This window comes from Zootoca vivipara, chromosome 7, assembly GCF_965207765.1.
Source record: "Zootoca vivipara chromosome 7, rZooViv2.hap1.1, whole genome shotgun sequence".
Lineage (NCBI taxonomy): Eukaryota > Metazoa > Chordata > Lepidosauria > Squamata > Lacertidae > Zootoca > Zootoca vivipara.
The window spans coordinates 92,417,174-92,438,159 of record NC_142590.1 but is presented as its reverse complement, the minus strand read 5'-3'; the positions used below and the strand labels follow the sequence as shown (position 1 = coordinate 92,438,159).

General features: G+C 48.4%; 2 protein-coding genes across 9 annotated transcripts in view; both read right to left on the bottom strand.

Annotated features, from left to right (window-relative positions):
• The window catches only part of MYLK2 (myosin light chain kinase 2), a 28,102-nt gene extending 21,098 nt beyond the window's left edge, over positions 1-7,004 (bottom strand). The window contains exons 1-2 of one of the 5 annotated variants that reach the window (XM_035122881.3): positions 6,900-7,004; positions 768-1,122 (exon numbers count right to left, since the gene is read on the bottom strand). In XM_035122881.3, the coding sequence (XP_034978772.2) occupies positions 768-1,039 (272 nt within the window). In that variant the 5' untranslated portion in view covers positions 1,040-1,122; positions 6,900-7,004. Of the gene's footprint in view, positions 1-767; positions 1,123-2,269; positions 2,999-6,607 lie in introns of those variants that run through there. The other 4 variants (XM_035122878.3, XM_035122879.3, XM_035122880.3 and 1 more) reach the window with 4 other exon arrangements.
• Positions 7,005-19,709: 12,705 nt separating this feature from the next.
• The window catches only part of TPX2 (TPX2 microtubule nucleation factor), a 32,443-nt gene continuing 31,166 nt past the window's right edge, over positions 19,710-20,986 (bottom strand). For all 4 annotated transcript variants that reach the window (XM_088673502.1, XM_035124034.3, XM_035124036.3 and 1 more), the window contains exon 16: positions 19,710-20,477. In XM_088673502.1, coding sequence (XP_088529628.1) covers positions 20,367-20,477 — 111 coding nt within the window. In that variant the 3' untranslated portion in view covers positions 19,710-20,366. The remainder of the gene's footprint in view (positions 20,478-20,986) is intronic.

Below are 20,986 nucleotides of genomic sequence, written 5' to 3'. Positions count from 1 at the left end.
CTGAGATTTGCAGCACACACTCAGACCCTCCAAGTGTCCCTATTTTCCAGGGACAGTCCCGGATTTACAGAAGCCGTCCCAGTTTCTGATCTCAAGTGCTGAGATCATTTTCAGGAGTGTCGCTCCCCAAGTTGGTGAGACTCACTTGGCAACAGCAAGAAACCACATCTTTAGTCCCATCATCACAGCCCTGTGGAACTCTCTGCCACTAGAGAATTAGCATGTGTCTTCTGTGCCAACTTCTAAAGGCCTGCTGAAAACTTTTCTATTCTGCCAGGCAATTATGAATAACATCACTGCATTCCAAAAAAAGAACCAGAGTGGTCATCTAGTCAAACCCCCTGTAATACAGGAATTCTTTGACCAACGTGAGGCTCAAACCCACAACCTTGAGATTAGCAGGCTCTACTGACTGAGCTACCCCAGGTATGGTTTTATTACATATTCAACATGGATAGAACATGGTTATCAGCCTCTGAGGACATGTGGCAACTTGTGGAATGATACCTTTGTCTTAAAAACTGAAATCACTTAAAAGTTAAATGAAATTAAAGAGACCTTTGGTGCTTTTATAGCTGCTGCTGGTGGGCATCATTGAATATTGATTGTTGCTTCTTGCAAATAAGTGAAAACGATAAAATAAAACAATGTCTGCTTTAAACTTTTTTATGGTTTCATTGCTGCAAACCGCTTTGATAATTTTTTTACAAACCAATATTTTTATACATCAATGCATTAACTGAGGCTGTACGAGAGAGAAGCATTACCTGGGCAGGTGTGCTGGGCAGCTGAGGCTCTGCTGAAGTTCAAGGTGCTTCTGCTGGGCGCTTGGCCGGCTTTCGTGGCTTCCTTCCCCTCCTGCCACAGTGGCGTGGCTTGGCACTCCAGGCTGCGTATGGCTCTCTTCCACTGCCTTGGCGTGGCTTGGCTCTTCAGGCCCGGCTTCCGCTCCTTCTCTCGGCGCCTCCAGGCCCACGGCAGGCGCTTCTCCTCCCCCTTCTGTGCCGGGGGTGCTGCAAGACCCTCCGTCCTTCTCCATCCTCTGCTCTCCTCCCAGGGGAGCCTCCTCGGACACGGGGTGTTTGGCAACTGGGGTTCCCTCCTCAGCCTTCAGCTCAGCTTCTGGAGGAGACACAAAATAAGGGAGAGTAGTGCTTTCCCCCTCCGTTACAGCAAATAACAAAAATTAAAGTGACAAACAGTATTTTGGGGCATTGCAATAAATTGCCCTACATTGCAAGAGGAGGCAGCATTTATTCATTTATTTCCGAGAAAATAAAGAAAGAAAGAGGAAGGAAGGAAGGAAGGAAGGAAGGAAGGAAGGAAGGAAGGAAGGAAGGAAGGAAGGAAAAGAAAAAAAGTGCTTTGCAAAAGAAAGATAAAACAACAAACATTTCATTATGAAAAATTAACAACAAAAACTTCAGACATTAAAAAAGTTAAAATAATAAACTAAAGCAGGTGAAAGGTCACATTAACTTTCTATACACCTGGCTAGGATTGCTTAAGATTCATAGAATCAAAGAATCATAGAGTTGGAAGTGACCACAAGGGCCATCCAGTCCAACCCCCTGCCAAGCAGGAAACACCACCAAAGCATTCTTGACATATGCCTGTCAAGCCTCTGCTTAAAGACCTTCAAAGAAGGAGACTCCACCACACTCCTTGGTAGCAAATTCCACTGCCGAACAGCTCTTGCTGTCAGGAGGTTCTTCCTAATATTTAGGTGGAATCTTCTTTCTTGTAGTTTGAATCCATTGCTCTGTGTCCACTTCTCTGGAGCAGCAGAAAACAACCTTTCTCCCTCCTCTATATGACATCCTTTTATATATTTGAACAAGGCTATCATATCACCCCTTAAACTTCTCTTCTCCAGGCTAAACATACCCAGCTCCCTAAGCCGTTCCTCATAAGGCATCGTTTCCAGGCCTTTGACCATTTTGGTTGCCCTCTTCTGGACACGTTCCAGCTTGTCAGTATCCTTCTTGAACTGTGATGCCCAGAACTGGACACAGTACTCCAGGTGAGGTCTGACCAGAGCAGAATACAGTGGTACTATTACTTCCCTTGATCTAGATGCTATACTCCTATTGATGCAGCCCAGAATTGCATTGGCTTTTTTAGCTGCTGCATCACACTGCTGACTCATGTCAAGTCTGTGGTCTACCAAGACTCCTAGATCCTTTTCACATGTACTGCTCTCAAGCCAGGTGTCTCCCATCCTGTATTTGTGCCTTTCATTTTTTTCTGCCCAAGTGTAGTACCTTACATTTCTCCTTGTTAAAATTCATCTTGTTTGCTTTGGCCCAGTTGTCTAATCTGTTAAGGTCATTCTGAAGTGTGATCCTGTCCTCTGGGGTATTAGCCACCCCTCCCAGTTTGGTGTCGTCTGCAAACTTGCTCAGGATGCCCTCAAGCCCATCATCCAAGTCATTGATAAGCAAATAATGTTTTTACGAACCACCAGAAAGAGTTCAGCGAAGGCAGCTCCCTGACGTCAATAGGCAGGGAGTTCCAACGTTTTTCTCAGTACAAGGACCCTGTGTGCGGGTGTCAGTGGCGGGCAGTGCCAGAGGTCAAAGTGGGTGGGGCAATGGATGTAAATTTCACCTTTGTGCAGCTGACTGGTTTCTACATACAGTACATTCGCAAACACTCTCTCCTCCCTCTATTCTCAATCCAGACGAACAATAATCATCACCAGAGTTCGAGGGTACTTTCCAGCCAGGCAAAAAAACTCACAGCCAGTTCCAAGGGCCAGATAGAGAGGCATTTGGCCCCCAGGTCTGTGGCTCCCAGAAGAATTAACAGCAAACTCATTCCCTGAGTCCTGACCCTGATTTATAGTGCCTCCACACTGTCATTCCGCAGGAGAGAGTAAAAAGCGCCTAGCAGAGTTTCAGGTTTGCACGATTAAAGGACCCTGGCACAAGAAACCCACCTCTTCAAACTATGGACTTTTTGCACTAGTGAAAGTGATAGGGACTACATTTCCCAGGATTCTTTGGGCAAAGTCCTGGCTGTTCAAGCGGTACAAGAGAGTTTCAAGTGCATGGTGCAGATGTGAGCTAAGTCTCTGCAGTGATGAGCACCTTGTTTTTGGGAGAGGCAAATGCTCAAGGGGAGCATGGGGAGGCGTGTCCCTGCACCACTCAGAGCGCACATCAAGGATGAGCACTGGGGAGTTTGCGCAGGCAAAGGGGAAGCTCCTCTGGCTCAGCATCCCATCCCCCTCAGTGGCCGCCTGCCCAGACTCAATCTCTCATAGCATTTCCTGCTAAAAGTTACAGGTAGGTAGCCGTGTTGGTCTGAGTCGAAGCAAAATAAAAAAATTCCTTCAGTAGCACCTTAAAGACCAACTAAGTTTATATTTTGGTATGAGCTTTCGTGTGCATGCACACTTCTTCAGATATCTGAAGAAGTGTGCATGCACACGAAAGCTCATACCAAAATATAAACTTAGTTGGTCTTTAAGGTGCTACTGAAGGAATTTTTTTATCCTGCTAAAAGTGATAGCTAAGACTGAGACGCCTGGAGAGTTGCTGCCAGTCAGATCAGATAATGTTGGGTTGGATGAACTGTTGGACCGGTTGGGTGACCTGTCTTGGGCTAGCCATTGGTCCACCTTCCTCAGTACTGTCTACAGTGACTGGCAGCAGCAATCTAGGTTTTCTGGCAGGACTCTCTCCCAGCCCTTGCTGGAGATGCAAAGTGGGGGGACGTTTTTCCATCCATTCTTGGTGAGCTGCAGCCCCTGGGCTCCAGCATGACAGAGACAAGTTCGCCCCCAGCTATTCTGAATTTAAGATAGCATCTTTTCCCATTCCCCCCTGCTGCAAGCAACAGCGTTTCCATCTGCTGCAGTCCATCCTCTGCCAAAAACTAAATTATTTGTTTTGCTGTCCGCGGTGGTAGAATTGCATTATATTGATGTCGTTTCATTATTACACCCCATTCATTCCAATGCAAAGGAAAACACAGTGGAAATGGGGGGAGGAAACACAATCACAGAATCTCAGAGTTGGAAGGGACACCAAGGGTCATCTAGCCCAACCCCCCTGCAATGCGAGAATCAGTGTCAAATCAATTCCATATTGAAGGCTGGAAGTGACAACAGTGAATACCAATTATGTTAAATGGATTGATTTCGATTCCGCACATGCATTGGCAATTCCCCCTCCCATTTCCATTGGAAATCTGACCTCCTGCTGAGGATATTAGACAGTGAAATCGCAAAGAAAGTCTCAACAGTATTTCTATATGTGACTACAGCGGCAAGGATTCTCTGTGCACAGAAATGGAAGGAGGAGAACACCCTCAAAAGGAGAATGGCTGTGAAAATCTTGGAATATGCAGAGATTGCAAAATTGGCAGCACTGATAAAAGTTACAGATTTAGAATCTTTTAAAGAAGACTATCTAGTTTATATAAAAAGTTGTTTTCCCATATGCGAAGGCCACAGTGGAGTCTGAAGTGTTAGAACATATTAAGAAACATGTTGGAGAGGATGAAATTAGATAAGACCGAACCTTAAAACGCAATTGTACATAATTTGGGCTATAAACATTGCTGTTGGGTGGGTGAGAAGTCACTAGTTTTGCTGAATTAGAATATAATCGTTGAGCAACAAATGCAACTTTCTATAGGGAAAAAAGAACAAAATATTATTATGAGGGGGAGTAATCTCTGACATCCCAGCTCTTAACCAACCCATCAATCAAAATAAGATCTACTGTTTTGCCTAGAGTAGATTCAATTCCCTAATTTGCACATTGGAATACAGTAGAGAGCATTTCCCTTTCCAGCCATTCCTTATCCTGACTGTGAGAAGGCAATGAAAGCCACCTGGAGGGACAAGGGCCTCCGGACCAAAGCAGACTCTTGCATGGTTGCAGCCTGGAAAGAGCCCAACCAGGACGCCCTCTGTGCCAAGGGTGGGAAGACTTGGCAGTGCTGCTAACCAGGACTGCCGTCTGCCCTGCGGAGGCAGCTGCAAATGGCCTGGGTCCCATCAAGAAAGTGGCTTAAGTCATAGCGATTCTTCCACCCATCAAGGACACACAGCAGAGAGACATGCATCCCACTCGAGTTCACTGGGAATAAAACAACGGCCTCACTGCTCCTCCATCTAGCAGCAGACCAAGCAGATCGCTTCTCAAGTGTCCCTAATGGTCAGGGGCAAGTGTTTGAATCAATTAATGATCAGATGATTGATCGGCGGCCTTTAATCAATCCTGCCTTTAATACTCATCCCCTGCTGGAACAAACATTAGTGGCATTTGCCCGCATTCATCATCCCTTGTGGCTGCACGCTGAGTCTCCCCCCCCCCCGCTATCTGCCCGCACTGTGGAAATTATGACTGTAAGCTCCTGGGGGCAGGGGCTTTTTCCTTTTTGTTTAAGAAGGCTTGGTGTGGTGTTGCATACATTGATAATTAAATCTCAGCCATCAGCACGAGTGATGGCTTATGGTCATACAATAAAGCCTAACAATAATTACAACCAGTCAGTAATCAATTAAAAATAGTAAATTCACATTTCACCAGAACCACATTGAAATTATTGTGCATGACAAACATTTCGGTGTAATTGATTTGTGTAGTACAAAAAAGCAACAACTCAGCCTCAGGCCTGAAAAAAGCATGAGGTGACTTAAAGATTCACGGCTAAAGGCTATCACTTCACTATTGGAACAAAACAACCTCTTTAATATAAGTCTTCCCCAATTTCTTCTTACAGCAACATACCAGAAGCAAAATCACATCCAAAGATAAACAAGAATGCTCCCTTTCCATCCCTACCAGTTAAAAAATTCTCTCATCAATTAACATGTTGGCTGATTGATCCATAAATCAGATCAATTAGCACTTGCAGGCCGGTTTGGAATGTTCCTGATTTTAACATTTTTTCCTCTTTGGGCTGGCCCATAGCCATGCCCATTCCACAGAGCACCTGACTGTTATTTCAAACAGGCACACACACAATAAAAAGCCCAAAGGAATAGATGCTCCAATGCCGAAAGACAACAAACTCAGTTCAACTTTGCAGACAATTCCCAGCTTTGCACAAAATTTTACAGTAATCCGCAAACTCTGGATTCATTTTGCACACAGTCCGACATGCTCTGTTTCAAGGTGTTTGGTTTTTTGGGGGCCATCCCAAGGCACCTCATTGAGAAGTGGGCAGCAACTCACATTAAAGCTCAAGGCTGCCCTGGAATCAAAAGCCTGAATTGTGCAGGGAAGAAGCTTGCAGCGTAAACTGCGCTCCAGAGAGCCGAAGGAAGCCAGCAAAAGTCTGGCCAAGATTTGCCTGCTCTTACCCTAGGGAGCAGATGGAAATAGCCGCCCGCAGAGAGCCATCGCCCCGGCACCTGCCAGAGACATTGGCCTCAAGAGCAGCCACCCCAGAGCTCAATTCTCAGAGCAGAAGCCACCAAGACAGCCGAGAGGACCTCTTTGGCCCAAGGGATCTCTCGACTGAGCATCCAAACTACGCCAAGGCTACCCTGCAGGATATGCCCAGGCAACCGCGGTGGGAAGAGCACCCCCAAACCGCCTCTCTCCATCTCCCAATAGGAGAGCCTGCATGAACAAAAGGTACCTACCCTGGCTGGAGTTTACCTGGACAGGTAGCCCTCCGCTTAAACCCACGGAAAGGCCAAGAGCAAAGCCACAGGCTGGAAGACTCAAACTCTGCCTGGCCCAAGAAAGTCCCAGCGCAGAGTGGGGCCTCTCCTGATCTCTACCCCTGGGGAAAGGAGGCAAGCGGCCCGTTACCTACCGTCGCCGTCGCCGTGGGCCGCTAGCGCTGGATTAAAAGTGGGACAGAGCTGCCCGCCTTCTATACTCAGCGTAACTGAGCTGGATTAAGCGCGGGGAGAGAGGAGTATCTTTTACCCCAGAACTCTGGCAGTTATGAGCCTGTTGCACTCTGCTCTGCGGGGCCACCTGTTCCCTCTGGCTTCCGTTCAAAGGACACTCCATTCTGCTGCCTGTCTCTCTCTCTCTCTCTCTCCCCTGCTCAGAGGAGATGGGAATTCAAACAAACAGAAATCAGATGACCCGCCACCCTTGCTGAACTCCCTGCTCCTTGGGTAGCCTGCCAGAGGGGGCCTGACAGAGGAGAAAGCCCTCCCTTGCCCGCCCCCCCGCCCCCCAGCAACACCCAAGCTGGGAGAGAGGGCTTCCTTAGGCAAGGTCTCCTGGGTTTGCGTGTGTAGGGAGGGTGTCCCATAGTTGCCCAGGGCTGTTTAAGTGGCGATGGGGATTAGGCCAGACTCAACGGGCAGAATCTCCTATTGTTTAACCTTTGCTGGGTGCCAAGAGGCTGTTCAGACTAGCATAGAGTGCCAGCGCCCTTCCCTGCTCAGGGAGGTTGCCATCTATATTAAGACCAGGAAGGAAATGGGCAGTTTGACTGGGGAAACGGAGGATCAGCTCAGCAAGGGCAATTCCCACCCTATGCGTCACAGGGCATACATTGAAGGCGCCAGGAAGCCCCGAGGAGGCTGCCCTGTTGGAACTCTGAACGATTCACTGCTCCGGACTGCTGAGAATTCTCTGCTAGGTGGGGTTGCCCGAGCTCTGACCTGAGGCCTCCAGGTTTGCCTGGTCCCCTCCAGGTGGCAGGTGGAAGGGTTGAATCTCCAGGCATCGACCAGGCCAGAGGTGGCTGAGAGGTTGGAGGGAAAGAAACTTTTCTGAGCCCTTGGTCAGCAGCAGTTCTGCTGCAGACAGAAGAGAGTTTCTCAAAAAAAATTATCTAGAAGATTGTGCATCCATCTTGCAAGAGTTCAGCCCATTAGAAGCTGGCTGAAAGTTATAGCACAGACACTCTGGAGGGGGGGATCCTCTGCTCCCCTCCCAATTAACCTCTGTCTCCAGGGCCAGTGACATAGGTCACCTCTAGTCTCAGGTCTGGGCCTTGAAATGTCACGGATTGGGAGGCTTCTGACCAGCCCATTGTTCCAGTAGTCAAGGCATAGCAGTTGCCCTGATAATGGCAGGTACACATCACTTCTCTGTTAAGAGTCCCTCCATGGATTGGCCAATGTGGAAGCATGGTCAGAAAAGTGATTTTTTAATACCATTTCCTCAGACAATGGTAGGAAACCCACAAGCAGGATTCGAACACTCTTCCTTCCTGCCGTTTCCGGGAACTGGCATTCACAAGCACAAATGCCTCCAGCTGGGGAGCCCAGAGCATAGCCAGCATGGCTAGTGACCATTGTTAGCCCTGTCTTCCATGAATTTGTCCAATCCTCTTTTAAAGCCGTGCAAGTTGGTGGCCTCCTGTGGGAGGGAGTTCCATAGCTTAACTATGCCCCATCCTTTCATGTTTGTTTGTCCTGAACCTAGCACCCCACCCTAGGCAGCCTCTCTCTCTCCCTCCCTCCCTCTCCCTGCAGGAGAGTGGCAGTTCACGCCTGCATGGGAAGGAACTCCTCCTTGTTTGCAAAATGTCAGGCATGGCATCTTTTCGCTGCTCTTGGCACAAATGCGGAGGACCAAAATAATTCTGGAAATGACCCAGGGCCTGGGGCAGGGGAGGCTAAGAGGGTCTCTCTCAAGCAGGGTCTGGTTCATGAAGGAATGAATCGCCCTTCGTCACTGCGATGGAAAGCAGGAGGAAAGTGCCTTGCCCTTTCGGACAAGCAAACAGCCTCTTGAGCCCAGCAGCCCAGGCAAGGGGGCTGCTGATAAGTAGCGATTGCATGCAAAGCCTGCTGTCTTTTCCATCCTAAGTGGAGGAGACAGTGGTGTGGGCATTTGGAGAACAATGGATGCATCTAAGTAAAAAAACCAAGTGAGCTTGTGGGGTCCTGGATACGCCTGCAAATACTTGCCCATTCTCCTGAGCGCACGCATGCAGCTGGGCGAGGCAAGGGCGCAGAGATCCCGTCCTGTCAGGCTGCCAGCTCCGGCCTAATTAAAACAAGTCATCCATCCGCTTCCTTTGCTCTCGTGCCGGGAGTCAGATTCTCGCAGTCAACAAGCGTGCCAGGGATCAGAGGCTGGGAAGGGCTTTGAATGAGCAGCTTAGCCAGACCCAAATGTGCAAGCAATACAAGCACCTGCCAGGGGCAGGGGGGAAGCAAGGGGGGGTTTTTTGGCAGGGGGTGGGCGGGCATGGACAAAATCAGCACAGGATCCAAGAAACTGCAGCCCGGGATCTTTTGAATGGGGCAAAAGCTGGATGGGGCACCACTCCCAAAGAGAAGGGCTCAGGCAACATCCGGATGAGAAGTGGGGCTTTTAAACCGGGGGACAAGCGTACTGTTTCGTGCACACAGCTCCCCATTTACTCAAGTGGCAGGTAGTTCCAGAGTCAGCTGGTGCAGAGTTTGTTTTTCTATCCAGAGGAGAGCACTTGAGGCCCTGTGGCATTTTTTTGGTTGAGCTGCAGGATTTGCAGATGTAAATGGTGCAAATGGAAAAAAATATAGGAACCTGTGAAGATCCTATTGGATCAGGCCAATGACCCATCTATTATTATTTTTTAAATTAAAAATTAAAATGACTTTATTAATTTCTTCATTAAAAACATACATAAAGAATAAAAGAGAAAAGAAGAAAACATACATAAACACATACATAAATAATGTAAATAATATAAATAACATAATATAACTGAAGTTAAGAATGATGAAAATGTTAAATCATAATATTAAATAATAATATAGTAAAGAACAACTTAAAATAAGACAACAATTAAGACAAGATTAATGACATACCCCCTTATTTCCCACACACCCCTTCACCATTTGTGACTTCCAGCCTCTCCTGAATGCTGATCTATATTACCTTATTCAATTGCATACTTATACTATCAACCTTTCCATTTTATCTTTTTTGTGCCCTTCATACTTCTGCTAAAAGATTCGCTTTTTCTATCTTTTTCCTTAAATATAGTTTGAATGGTTCCCAATCTTTTCCAACTTTATCCTCAGTTAACCCTTTCATTCTTCCTACATGCCAATGACCCATCTAGTTCAGCATCCTATTCTCACAGTGGCCAAGCGTTGGGATGCTGGCAAGTAGGTTCTGAGCACAAGAGCCCTCTCTCCACCTGGGGATTCCAGCAACTGGTAGCCATTGGCAGCCGTCTCCTCTATAACTATGGTGGGCTTTTGGATAGACTACATTAATTCCCCAACCTGGTGTCATCCAGATGTTTTGACATACAATTCCTGTCAAGCTCAGCCATCAATAATAAAGCTTAGGGGATGTTGGGGGTCATAGCTCAAAACTTCTAAAGTACCAAGTTGAGGAAGTTACATTACAATATTCCAGGCTAAAAATCTTTTTTGAAATATAATGAATTGAAAATGCGTGTCTATACAGAGTCTACTTCTTTGCAGGACAGGATATGATTTCGGCATGAAGGCTGGAGAGTATGAGAATCCTATCCATAGGGTCTAGAGAGAGAAAATGTCTCCTGATCTCTGGGGCAAATGAGTTGCAAGTTCTGTTCCATATGCAGAAAACTACCATTTGAATTTCACCAGCCCTGTCGTGTCATCTTAGGGACCACGTGATGTAGGAAGAGTCTGGTTGCTGGATCAGGCCAAAGGCCCACATTGCCCAACATCTTGTTCTCAGAGTGGCTGACCAGAGCAGAGGCCCCCATGGGAAACCCACAAGGAGGACTTGAGTGCATCAGCAGACACAAGCTGGAAGCTGTGCAGAGAATGATCAAAGGGAGCCTTATGAGGAACGGTTGAAGGAGATGGGTATCTTCAGCCTGGAAAAGAGGAGACTGAGAGGAGATCTGAGAGCCATCTTCAAAAATCTCAATGACTGTCATGTGGAAGAGGGAACAAGCTTGTTTTCTGCTGCTTCGGGTTGGCTTTGAAAGAAGATCAGGCAAATTCATTCATGACAAGGCTATTCTTGGCTACTAGCCGCACCGGTGTCAGAAGTAGATTGCATTTAAACACCCGTTTGCTAGGAATCCCAAGTAAGGAATCCTAGAATTGTAGAGGTGGAAGGGACTCCCAAAAGTCATCTAGTCCAACCTCCTGCAGTGCAGGAATCTCAACTTAAAGCACTCAAGACAGATGACCATCCAAACACTTTTTAGAAATCTCCAAGGAAGCAGAGTCCACAACCTCCTTGGCGAGCAAAATATAACCACATAAAATAAAAACCTTACCTACACAGTGTGCTTCATTGAGAACCAGTGTGGTCAGACTAGGACTTGGGAGACCAGGGTTCGAATCCCTAACAAGCTATGAAACTCACTGGAGGACCGGGGCGGGGCAGTCTCTCACTTTCACTTTATAGCCCACCTCACAGAGTTGTTTTGAAGATTAAATGAAGAGGGAGGGGGAGAACCATGTATGCCACTCCTTGGAGACGGGGGAGTTGGGATATAAATGCAATAAATAAATTAAATCCACAGCTGGGCAACATGCAATTGGGTGTTGGGTTCCACGCCCCCCCTCCCAGATTATCCACCAATCAGGATAATTCAGAATTAAATGGAGGGGCTGTGTGGACTGCCACTTGGAAGGGGCAGAGCCGTCTTTCCCATTGGGCATAGTGGCGTGTTGCACCAGGGCGCCGGCCTCTTAGGGGCGCCCCAGTGAGTGGAAGAGCTGTGCGGCTTTGCCGGCGGCCTCCCCTTTCCCCGCACGCACGCCAGCTGCGCCCCGCCAACCATATGGCGCACAGCTTCCCTCCCAAGCCTCTGCAGGAGGAGAGCGATCCCCGCAGAGGCTTGGGAAGAGGTTGACAACTCTGGGAAACTGGGGGGAAGGAGGGATCGTTGCACAACGGTGCCGGATATGCTTAAGACGGCCCTGGGAAGAGGACCGCATAGGATGCATTGCCTCCCCTTTAAACAGCTGTGAATCCACTGCCCCAGCTCCAGCTGCAGATGCAGGGAGCTCTTCCCTCCTTAGCCTGCTCTGCCTGCCTCTCTCTCCCCCCCTCCTCCAGCAAACTAAGAAAGGAGCAGTGATTCATACATTGTTGTCCGCAGCATAGCAGCGAGTTAGCACCCCGCGACTATGCCATTCACCTCATTAGCCTTCATCAGCCTCGGCCGTGGGCTGGCCAAACAATCAACGGCACAGGAGCGATTGTCTCATTAGCAATGACTTTTGCAAGGCCTCCGAGGCTGGGCCAATGGCTGGTTGCTGCCGAAGGGAGAAAATGAAAAACCCACAAAGGTTTTTTGCTCTGCACTAAAGAAGCACATCTATTTATTAATTGCTCTCATTCATTTGATCACCGCCTTCCACCCTAAGGCTGCGTTACGCAGCATTGAAACACAATGTTAAGAGCAATTCAAAGCAACTTACAAGCATGAGTACAAAGCGGGTTGCAAAAACGTACGCCTCAAGTCTCAAAATTCAGGGTAAAGAGGTGTGCCTTGAGCAGGCTCCGGAAACTTTACAAGGAAGGTGCCAAGCATTTCTGCCAGAGGGAGTTCCAGTGGTGTAGTGGGGGGGGAGGGGCAGTGACCCCGGGTGCATTTGGGTGTGTGTACAAAATTTTCCCATTAAATTGATGGCCCTGCCTTTAAGCCTGGAGCATCCAGGTGGACTTGGCTAGGACTGAACTGGGCTCACTGGTGGCCAGAGGCGAGGAAGACCTGATGGGATGTCCCCACCCCAAGCCGCACCAGGCAAGGCCAGACAGGAGGATGGGCTGGGGGCTCCTGTGTGGCAGAGCTCCCCGCCCAGGCCCAAATCCAGAGGACGGGAGGGACAAGGGTGGGGAGGGGAGAGGAGCTTCCACATGCAAAGCTGGAGGGGGGGGGCTCAGAGCAACTGTGCGCAGAGATAATAACACCGTGCCCCCTCCTGCCACGCCACTCTGTGCCCTTGAGGAGCTGACCAGCAAGACCTTCAGGGGGCTGGAGATGAACGTGCCCCAGGTGGCTGAAAGTAAGGGTCTGGGGGGGGGGGCAGTAGTAGCAGGGGAGAGCTGCACTTCCCTGTCCCGTTCCAGGGGGTGACCTTCTTGGGAGCTCTCAGCCAAGTGGCCTTGGCAGGCACCCCAGCTCGGGAACAAGGTGAGACCTGGTAGCCACCTTTCCACCAACGTTGCTGGAGGGAGTTTCAAACTTCAAGGCGGGTTTCCTGGGCAAAGCTTGGGCCCTCCTCCATGCTTTCTGGAGCCCGGCCTAGGATGGTCCCTGGACGGAGGCATGTGGCAAACCCAGGAGCTGCCTACGGGGCTGGCAGGTGTCCGAAGCCCTGGGCACTGTCAACCCATGCTACGCCACTGGGGAGTTGCAAAGCTTAGGGGCTGCCAGAGGGAAGGCTCTCCCCATGACCAGACCAGACACGCACACTGAGCCTTTAAAGGTAGAGGAAAAACCAAGAGTGCCCCCTCTGCCGGCAACCTTCCCCAACCTGGTGCCCTCAAGATGTTTCAGACCACCACTCCCAGAAGCAGGCCCGGCTCTAGGGGTAGTCTCGGTGGTGTGGGGCGCCAGGGCGCTGGACCGGCAAGCGGGCATTGCGCGTCAAAGCTGCGCGGAAGCCGTGCTGCGCGCTGCGCCCTGCGCCCGCCCACCAGGTCAGGGGCGCCGGAGTGATCTCCGCGCCACGGCGCCCGACTTGCTTGAGACGGCCATGCCCAGAAGCCCTAGCCAGCACACCTGGAAAAGGCTGTTCTATGACAAAGGACGCCTCTTGCTCCTCTAGATGGGGAGTAGAGAGATCTCCAGCTGACAAAACCAAGGTAAAATTCACATTAGCTGTCCTGCCTATTTTGACTTCTCCCCCTATGGACCATTATCTGGCTTTCAGGAGTTGCCCGAAATGACCCTGGTGTGAAAAAGGACCCCTCACTCCAAAAGGCAGATCTCTAGCTGGGGGGATGGACGGACATTGCACATGTTTATGCAAGACAGACAGAACTACAATTCCCAACGCTTAAATGTGCTTGTGGGCAGGGGGGTGGCATTTTTTTGTTTTAACTACAATCCTACCTCGAAAGTTGAACGACTTGCGAGTCGAACGTTTTGGCTCCTGAACGCTGCAAACCCGGAAGTGGGTGTCCTGGTTTGGGAAAGTTCTTTAGAACCTGAACATCTGATACGGGTTCCGATTGGCTGCAGGAGCTTCCTGCAGCCAATCAGAATCCAGACCTTGGTTTCCGAATGTTTTAGAAGTCGAACAGACTTCCAGAATGGATTCCGTTCGACTTCCAAGGTACCACTATTTATTTGTGCTTTTATTCTCTATTTTTGACTTGTAAACCACCCCAAGATCTCCGGGTGAAGGAGGGTATATAAACCTAATAAATTAAATAGATAAAAGGGATTGGGAATTGTAGCACTGTGCAAGGAATAGGCATCTCCTAACAACTCTCAGCCTGCTTAACGAACTGCAGTTCCCAGAATTCTTTAAACCTGCTTAAAGTGGCACGACCCTGCTTTAAATGCATAGTGCAGATGAGGCCTCAATCTCTTAGGAACCACAAGGGCTTGCAAAGCCCACTTTCACTGTCTTGCCATTAATCCCTGTACGACAGAAATAGAATATAAAAATCTACTCTTTGGGGAAAGTGGGTCCGTTGGGCAAGACCTCGCCATCAGCTCGAACGACGCGACTTGAATTTGCTGGGGTGTGATTGAATATCAGCCGAAAACAGCAGCGGCCTGGAAGCACCCTGTGAGGCTTGCAGCACTCAAAAGATGTTTTGATATAGAAGACGGACCCAAAAGTCACACACACACACACACACACACACACACCCAGGCTGACTTTTGGAGCCTGGCTGGGGTCAGTGTGTGTGTGTGTGTGTTCTGTTCCAGGCTGGAGAAAACAAGCACACCCACCGGGTAGTTTTTGGCTCTGTGGACAGAGCCCAGAGGCTCCAGCCAGTGCACAGTGTCCTGGGAAGAGTTGGCCAGCGGTCAAGCATGCCTGTTCCCCTGGCTACAGTGCCGTCACAGCCTCAAGCAGGACACACTTTAACCTTTCTGCTCTTTCCATGGGTCTGAGAAAGTTGGTTGGGCAGTCAGGCCCGTCCCCTTCTCAGGGAAACTCTATCCCCAGGCTAATTCGAGCCACTCAGCAGGGCAGCTGGCTTTCAAGAGTTGGAACAAGATGCAGAACCCTTACCTGAATAGCCCAGCCCCAGCTCTGTAACTGGAGAGCCTGGACAATCCAGGGGAGAACAAATCTGTGATGTAGTCAACAGCTTCTCAAAGCCTTCCATCAGCACCGGGAACTTCCTGCTGGGGGGGTGGGGTGATTGGGAAACAGGAACACACTTTGGCAACTCTTAAAGAGAGTGGGGGGACAAGTCGATAACCCTTGGTTGGCCTGAGCAATAATGCTCATATTGCCCCTTTGAAGGGGTACCAAAGCAAACGCCAATTGCAGCCAACGCAAACACGGGTTATAGAATCATAGTTGGGAGGAACAACTGGGGTCGTCCCTGCAATGCAGGAGTTGCGCCTAAAGCATCCATGATCGGGCGTCATCCAACATCTGTGCAAAAATCTCCAGTGAAGGAGAGTCCATCACCCTCCAAAGGAGCCCACTCCACGGTCAAACAGCTCTTGGTGCAAGTTCTTCCTAGTTTTGTTGGAATCTCCTTTCTTGTTGTTTTAATCCATTGGTTTGGGTCTTACCCTCTGGAGCGGGAGAAAACAGGCTTGCTCCACCTTCCATGTAGGGTTGGCCAGACTCAATAGAGGACAGGACTTCTGTGCCTTTAATTGCCCTGCTCTCTTTTGACTCTGGAAACCTTAAAGAGAAACCAGCAGACCCTTTGTTTAATTTCCAAGCAAAGGGTCTGCAGGTTTCTCTTTAAGGTTTCCAGACTCAAAAGAGAGCAGGGGCAATTAAAGGCACAGAAGTCCTGTCCACTATTGAGTCTGGCAACCCTACTTCCATGTGATAGCCCTTCAGAAGACAGCTATCATATCACCTCTTGTCCTCCTCTTTTCCAGGCTGAACATACCCAGCTCCAACTGTTCCTCATAAGGCTTGGTTTCCAGAGCCTTTTTCATCTTGGTCACCCTCCTCTGCACACCTCCCAGCACGTCAATATTCCTCTTAAATCATGGTGCCCAGAAGTGGATACAGGACTTCTGGGGGGTCTCACAAGGGTAGAATAGAGCAGTACTATTGCTTTCCTTGATCTGGATACTGGATGCAGCCCAGAACAGCAGTAGGGTTTTTTGCTGTTCTGCATTGTCCTGCTGTCCCACTTCACAAATTACGCTTGCAGCTTTCACCACCACCTGGAATGCATTTGATGTATGGGCAGAATGTAGACTGTTACCTTAGACAAGAGTCAAACCATGCATCTATGTAGCTCTGCAACGTCTACACTGACTACCAACAGCTCTCCAGTATTTCAGGCAGGGAATCTTCCCCAGCCCTTCCTGGAAAGGCTGGAGCCATTTCCATGCAAACAGGGAGGTTATTGGGTTGTTTTTATTTTGATTATGCATTTTGTGGTTTTATATTTTTATTTGGTGAACTGCACCAAGACCTGCGGGTGTGTTGTGGTTTAGTCGTTTAGTCGTGTCCGACTCTTCGTGACCCCATGGACCATAGCACGCCAGGCACTCCTGTCTTCCACTGCCTCCCGCAGTTTGGTCAAACTCATGTTTGTAGCTTCAAGAACACTGTCCAACCATCTCGTCCTTTGTCGTCCCCTTCTCCTTGTGCCCTCCATCTTTCCCAACATCAGGGTCTTTTCCAAGGATTCTTCTCTTCTCATGAGGTGGCCAAAGTATTGGAGCCTCAGCTTCAGGATCTGTCCTTCCAGTGAGCACTCAGGGCTGATTTCCTTCAGAATGGATAGGTTTGATCTTCTTGCAGTCCATGGGACTCTCAAGAGTCTCCTCCAGCACCCTAATTCAAAAGCATCAATTCTTCGGCGATCAGCCTTCTTTATGGTCCAGCTCTCACTTCCATACATCACTACTGGGAAAACCATAGCTTTAACTATACGGACCTTTGTCGGCAAGGTGATGTCTCTGCTTTTTAAGATGCTGTCTAGGTTTGTCATTGCTTTTCTCCTAAGAAGCAGGCGTCTTTTAATTTCGTGACTGCTGTCACCATCCGCAGTGATCAAGGAGCCCAAGAAAGTAAAATCTCTCACTGCCTCCATTTCTTCCCCTTCTATTTGCCAGGAGGTGATGGGACCAGTGGCCATGATCTTGGTTTTTTTGATATTGAGCTTCAGACCATATTTTGCGCTCTCCTCTTTCACCCTTTACCTGCGGGTAAAGGGCGGTATATAAATTCAATTAATAATGCAAAACACCATGGTCCTTCCCCAAATATTAAGGGCAGGGGGCAACCACTTATAAGCAGACACAGGCTGGAGAAGGAACCCGCCTGCCTGCTTTTGCTAATGTGGAAGCAGAATGTATGCTTCTGCGGTCTGCAGGGATCTGGGCCTGTCACAGGAGGCATGAGCTTGCTTCTATCTTAAGGAAACATCTCTCTTATGAGTGTAACAGGATAAACATGAAGGTGGGAGGAAAAGTGAAGTATGGAATGGTTTTGGACCAGAAATGTTTGCATATCCCCCCCCCCCGCAAACTACAATAGTTTCTTCTGGATTCTTATTAACCACATTGTGATAACTTTGTCACCTCTATAAAAGCTGTTAGGGTGTTTTGCTTACATACAGAGGGTATCAATCAGAAGTCTGGCTCATGAGTCTTCCGCAATGCAATTGCCTTGTCTTAACATTGGCTCCCAGTACATTTCCGAGCACAATTCAAAGTGTTGGTGCTGACCTTTAAAGCCCTAAACGGCCTCGGTCCAGTATACCTGAAGGAGCGTCTCCTCCCATCGTTTTGCCCGGACACTGAGGTCCAGCGCCGAGGGCCTTCTGGCGGTTCCCTCGCTACGAGAAGCCAAGTTACAGGGAACCAGGCAGAGGGCCTTCTCGGTAGTGGCACCCACCCTGTGGAATGCCCTCCCACCAGAGGTCAAAGAGAACAACAACTACCAGACCTTTAGAAGGCATCTCAAGCATAGCTGCCAAGTTTTCCCTTTTCTCACGAGGAAGCCTATTCAGCATAAGGGAATTTCCCTTAAAAAAAGGGATAACTTGGCAGCTATGATCTCAAGGCAGCCCTGTTTAGGGAAGCTTTTAATGTTTGATGGATTTCTGTATTTTAATATTTTGTTGGAAGCCACCCAGAGTGGCTGGGGGAACCCGGCCAGTTGGGCGGGGTATAAATAATAAATTATTATTATTAAGATTCTTGAACAGACTTTATTCCCACCACGTTATGAAAGCTGTTTTTCTTCCACTCTAATATCAGTGATGAAAATTACATAATTCTATTTCTTTTACTGATAGCTCCTGCCCACACGGAACAGTATTTACCCATGCAACGGTATTTAGACTATGGACAAAAAACATGCAACTGCTTGCTTGGGTGTAGTGTGGAAGGGCCCAAATTTGAGCAATAGGCTAAATGCTTTGCATGTAGGGCACTCCAGTTGCAAATTCCTTTTTTTTAAAAAAAAAGGGGGGGCTGCTGGTAGTAGTTGGAAAGATTCCTGCCTCTGCCTTTGAGAGCCGCCACAAGAAGTGGATTACAAGGGCTAACTTAGCTTCGCATGTTTGCGCATTCCAACTCTGGGAAAAGGATGCTAGATGTCCTCCACACCCTGGCAGCTCCCCACCAAACAGCCTTAGCTCAAAGTCAAAATGAAAACCTATTTGCCCTGATTCTGCCTGTAGTCTCTACTGTGCATGGTGGTCTTTATTGAAAGTCAGCTGGTATGCAATCATGGGGGCTTCTGCTAGGCAAGTCAACGGTGCCAGAAGCATTCGTAAGCGGCAGCACAGATCGAGCTTTAAATTTGAGGAACTGAAGTTCAGAGAGTTACTCCCAACTGCAACAAACCACAAGCGAAAGGCTACTTTTCACTACTAGCCCAGTGCTGGGATCCTCATGGGTGTTGCAAAGCCAGACCTATTGGCCCCACCTAGCCCATTGCTCCTGGCACGCACTGGCAGCAGATCTCCAGGTTTTCAGGCAGATTTTCCCAGCCTTACCTGGCACTGCTAGAGATTGAACTTGGGCCCTTCTGAATGTAAAGTTTCTTCCACTCTAATATCAGTGATGAAAATTACATAATTCTATTTCTTTTAATGATAGCCCCTGACCACATGGAACAGTATTTACCCATGCAACAGTATTTAGACTATGGACAAAAAACATGCAACTGCTTGCTTGGGTGACTGAAAGCCAAGTTGTTGGGATTTATCCATGAAACCATGGGTGAAAGCAGGGAGGGATAGCACTGATTCTTGTTACACCGTTAGCCCAAAGGAAGCAAGTAAGGACAGGCTGGGGAAGCCCTGACAGACCCTCACGTGGGGGCATCTCCACTACCAGACTCAAGTGATCCAAACCTGAGCTGTGGCCGAGTAGACAAAGAGGAGAACAGAGGCAACATTAACCGGCCTTGTCGGCAGCTGCAAGGAGGGTGCAAGCCCGGCGTCTGGGAAGGTGGTCAACAGCGTACATCCAATTTGGATCCTAAAATAGCACTTCTATCATGCTACTCAGAAGCCACTCAACAGCTTTCCTACAAGGATCTCGTTACTCACCTGATGGCTGCAGCACGGCTTACCATTGCAATGCATTGGAAGTCTCTCGGCACAGACCTGCTTGAGATCTGGACTGCACAACTCTGGGAATTAAAATTAATGGACATGTGCAAAGGAGCCAAATGACAAGAAAACCACCAATTTTCAACCAACCTGGCACAGTTTTATTACATATACAACATCAAAGCAACTTTGTTCTATGGACATGGGACACATGTCAACCTTGGTTTAAAAGCTAAAATCACTGGAAAGTTAAATGTAATTAAAAGAGAAATGTGGTGCTTCTGGCTGAATAACGATTGTTGCTTCCTGTATAGGTATGTGAAAATAATAGCACAAAATGGGGATTGGGGGGGCGGGGGAGAAAGAGCATGCATCCATCTCCACTTCAGCTCAAAGAAAAAGAAAGCCTGCCCCCCTCTCCCCTTGACTGCACTCAGGTCCACATGCTGTGGTACAGGTTTATCGAAAGCACGGTTCCCAACCAGAGCCAGCAATTAAGGCAGGAGGGTCCAGTCCAGGAAACAAGGCCACACAAGAACAAGGCAGTTCTGCACTTAGCAACTCAAGACCTAGAAGGTATGTGCAAAATGTTTTGAGGGTTGGGTTTCAGTTACGGAGAGAAATTGAAAAATGACACTGTTTTTTCTAGGCTTAACAGGAAAAGCACTCCCAGTAGTAACGTTTTATACTGCTTAAGTATATAATAGTTTATTGGTAAACAAGTCAATAAAATACAAACATCTCTATACTAAGAATGGAAAAAAGCACCCCTTGTCTTTTCTTTCTGGCTGCAGATCAGCGTTGAAACCTTTTGGAAAAGTTTGGAGAGTGGGGCACTGTCAGGGGCTGGTCGCTGGCCTTGATCTCCACCGGCTGGTACCTGTGGATGGGGTTGGCTTTGTGTACCTGGGAAGGAAAAGAAGGAGGAGGTTCTAAGCACCGTCAAAGGAGAAAGTGCTGTTGTCAAGGAACACAAGGACTGCACCCAACCACTGAGAGACTGCAAATGGCAATAGAGGCACACAAGAGAGAATTGAGCTCTAAGTTCAAGTTAAGCCAATTTCAGTGTGCCATTGATTGCACCCCCCGCCTCCCAGTATGTGTAGAAGCAAGAGTCAAGACATCTTGACCCGCCGAGATGCAGGAACGGTTGCAGGTAACTTGAAAATCAAAGGAACAGATGAAGCTACTTTATACCAAGGCAGCTCTCCAACATCTTTCCAGCTCAGAATTAACTGCTGCAAAGTGTAGTAGACATCTGGCTGGGCCTGTTTCCCCAGAAGTGGAAAGCCAAAGACCTTCCAATCAGGTGGCACAGACAGAGTCTGGAAAATCCCACACACAAGGTAAGAGATCTACCACTGAGCTACAGAGCCAGCTTAGTTGGTTTTAAGACCTTCTGCCAGTAAAAATAT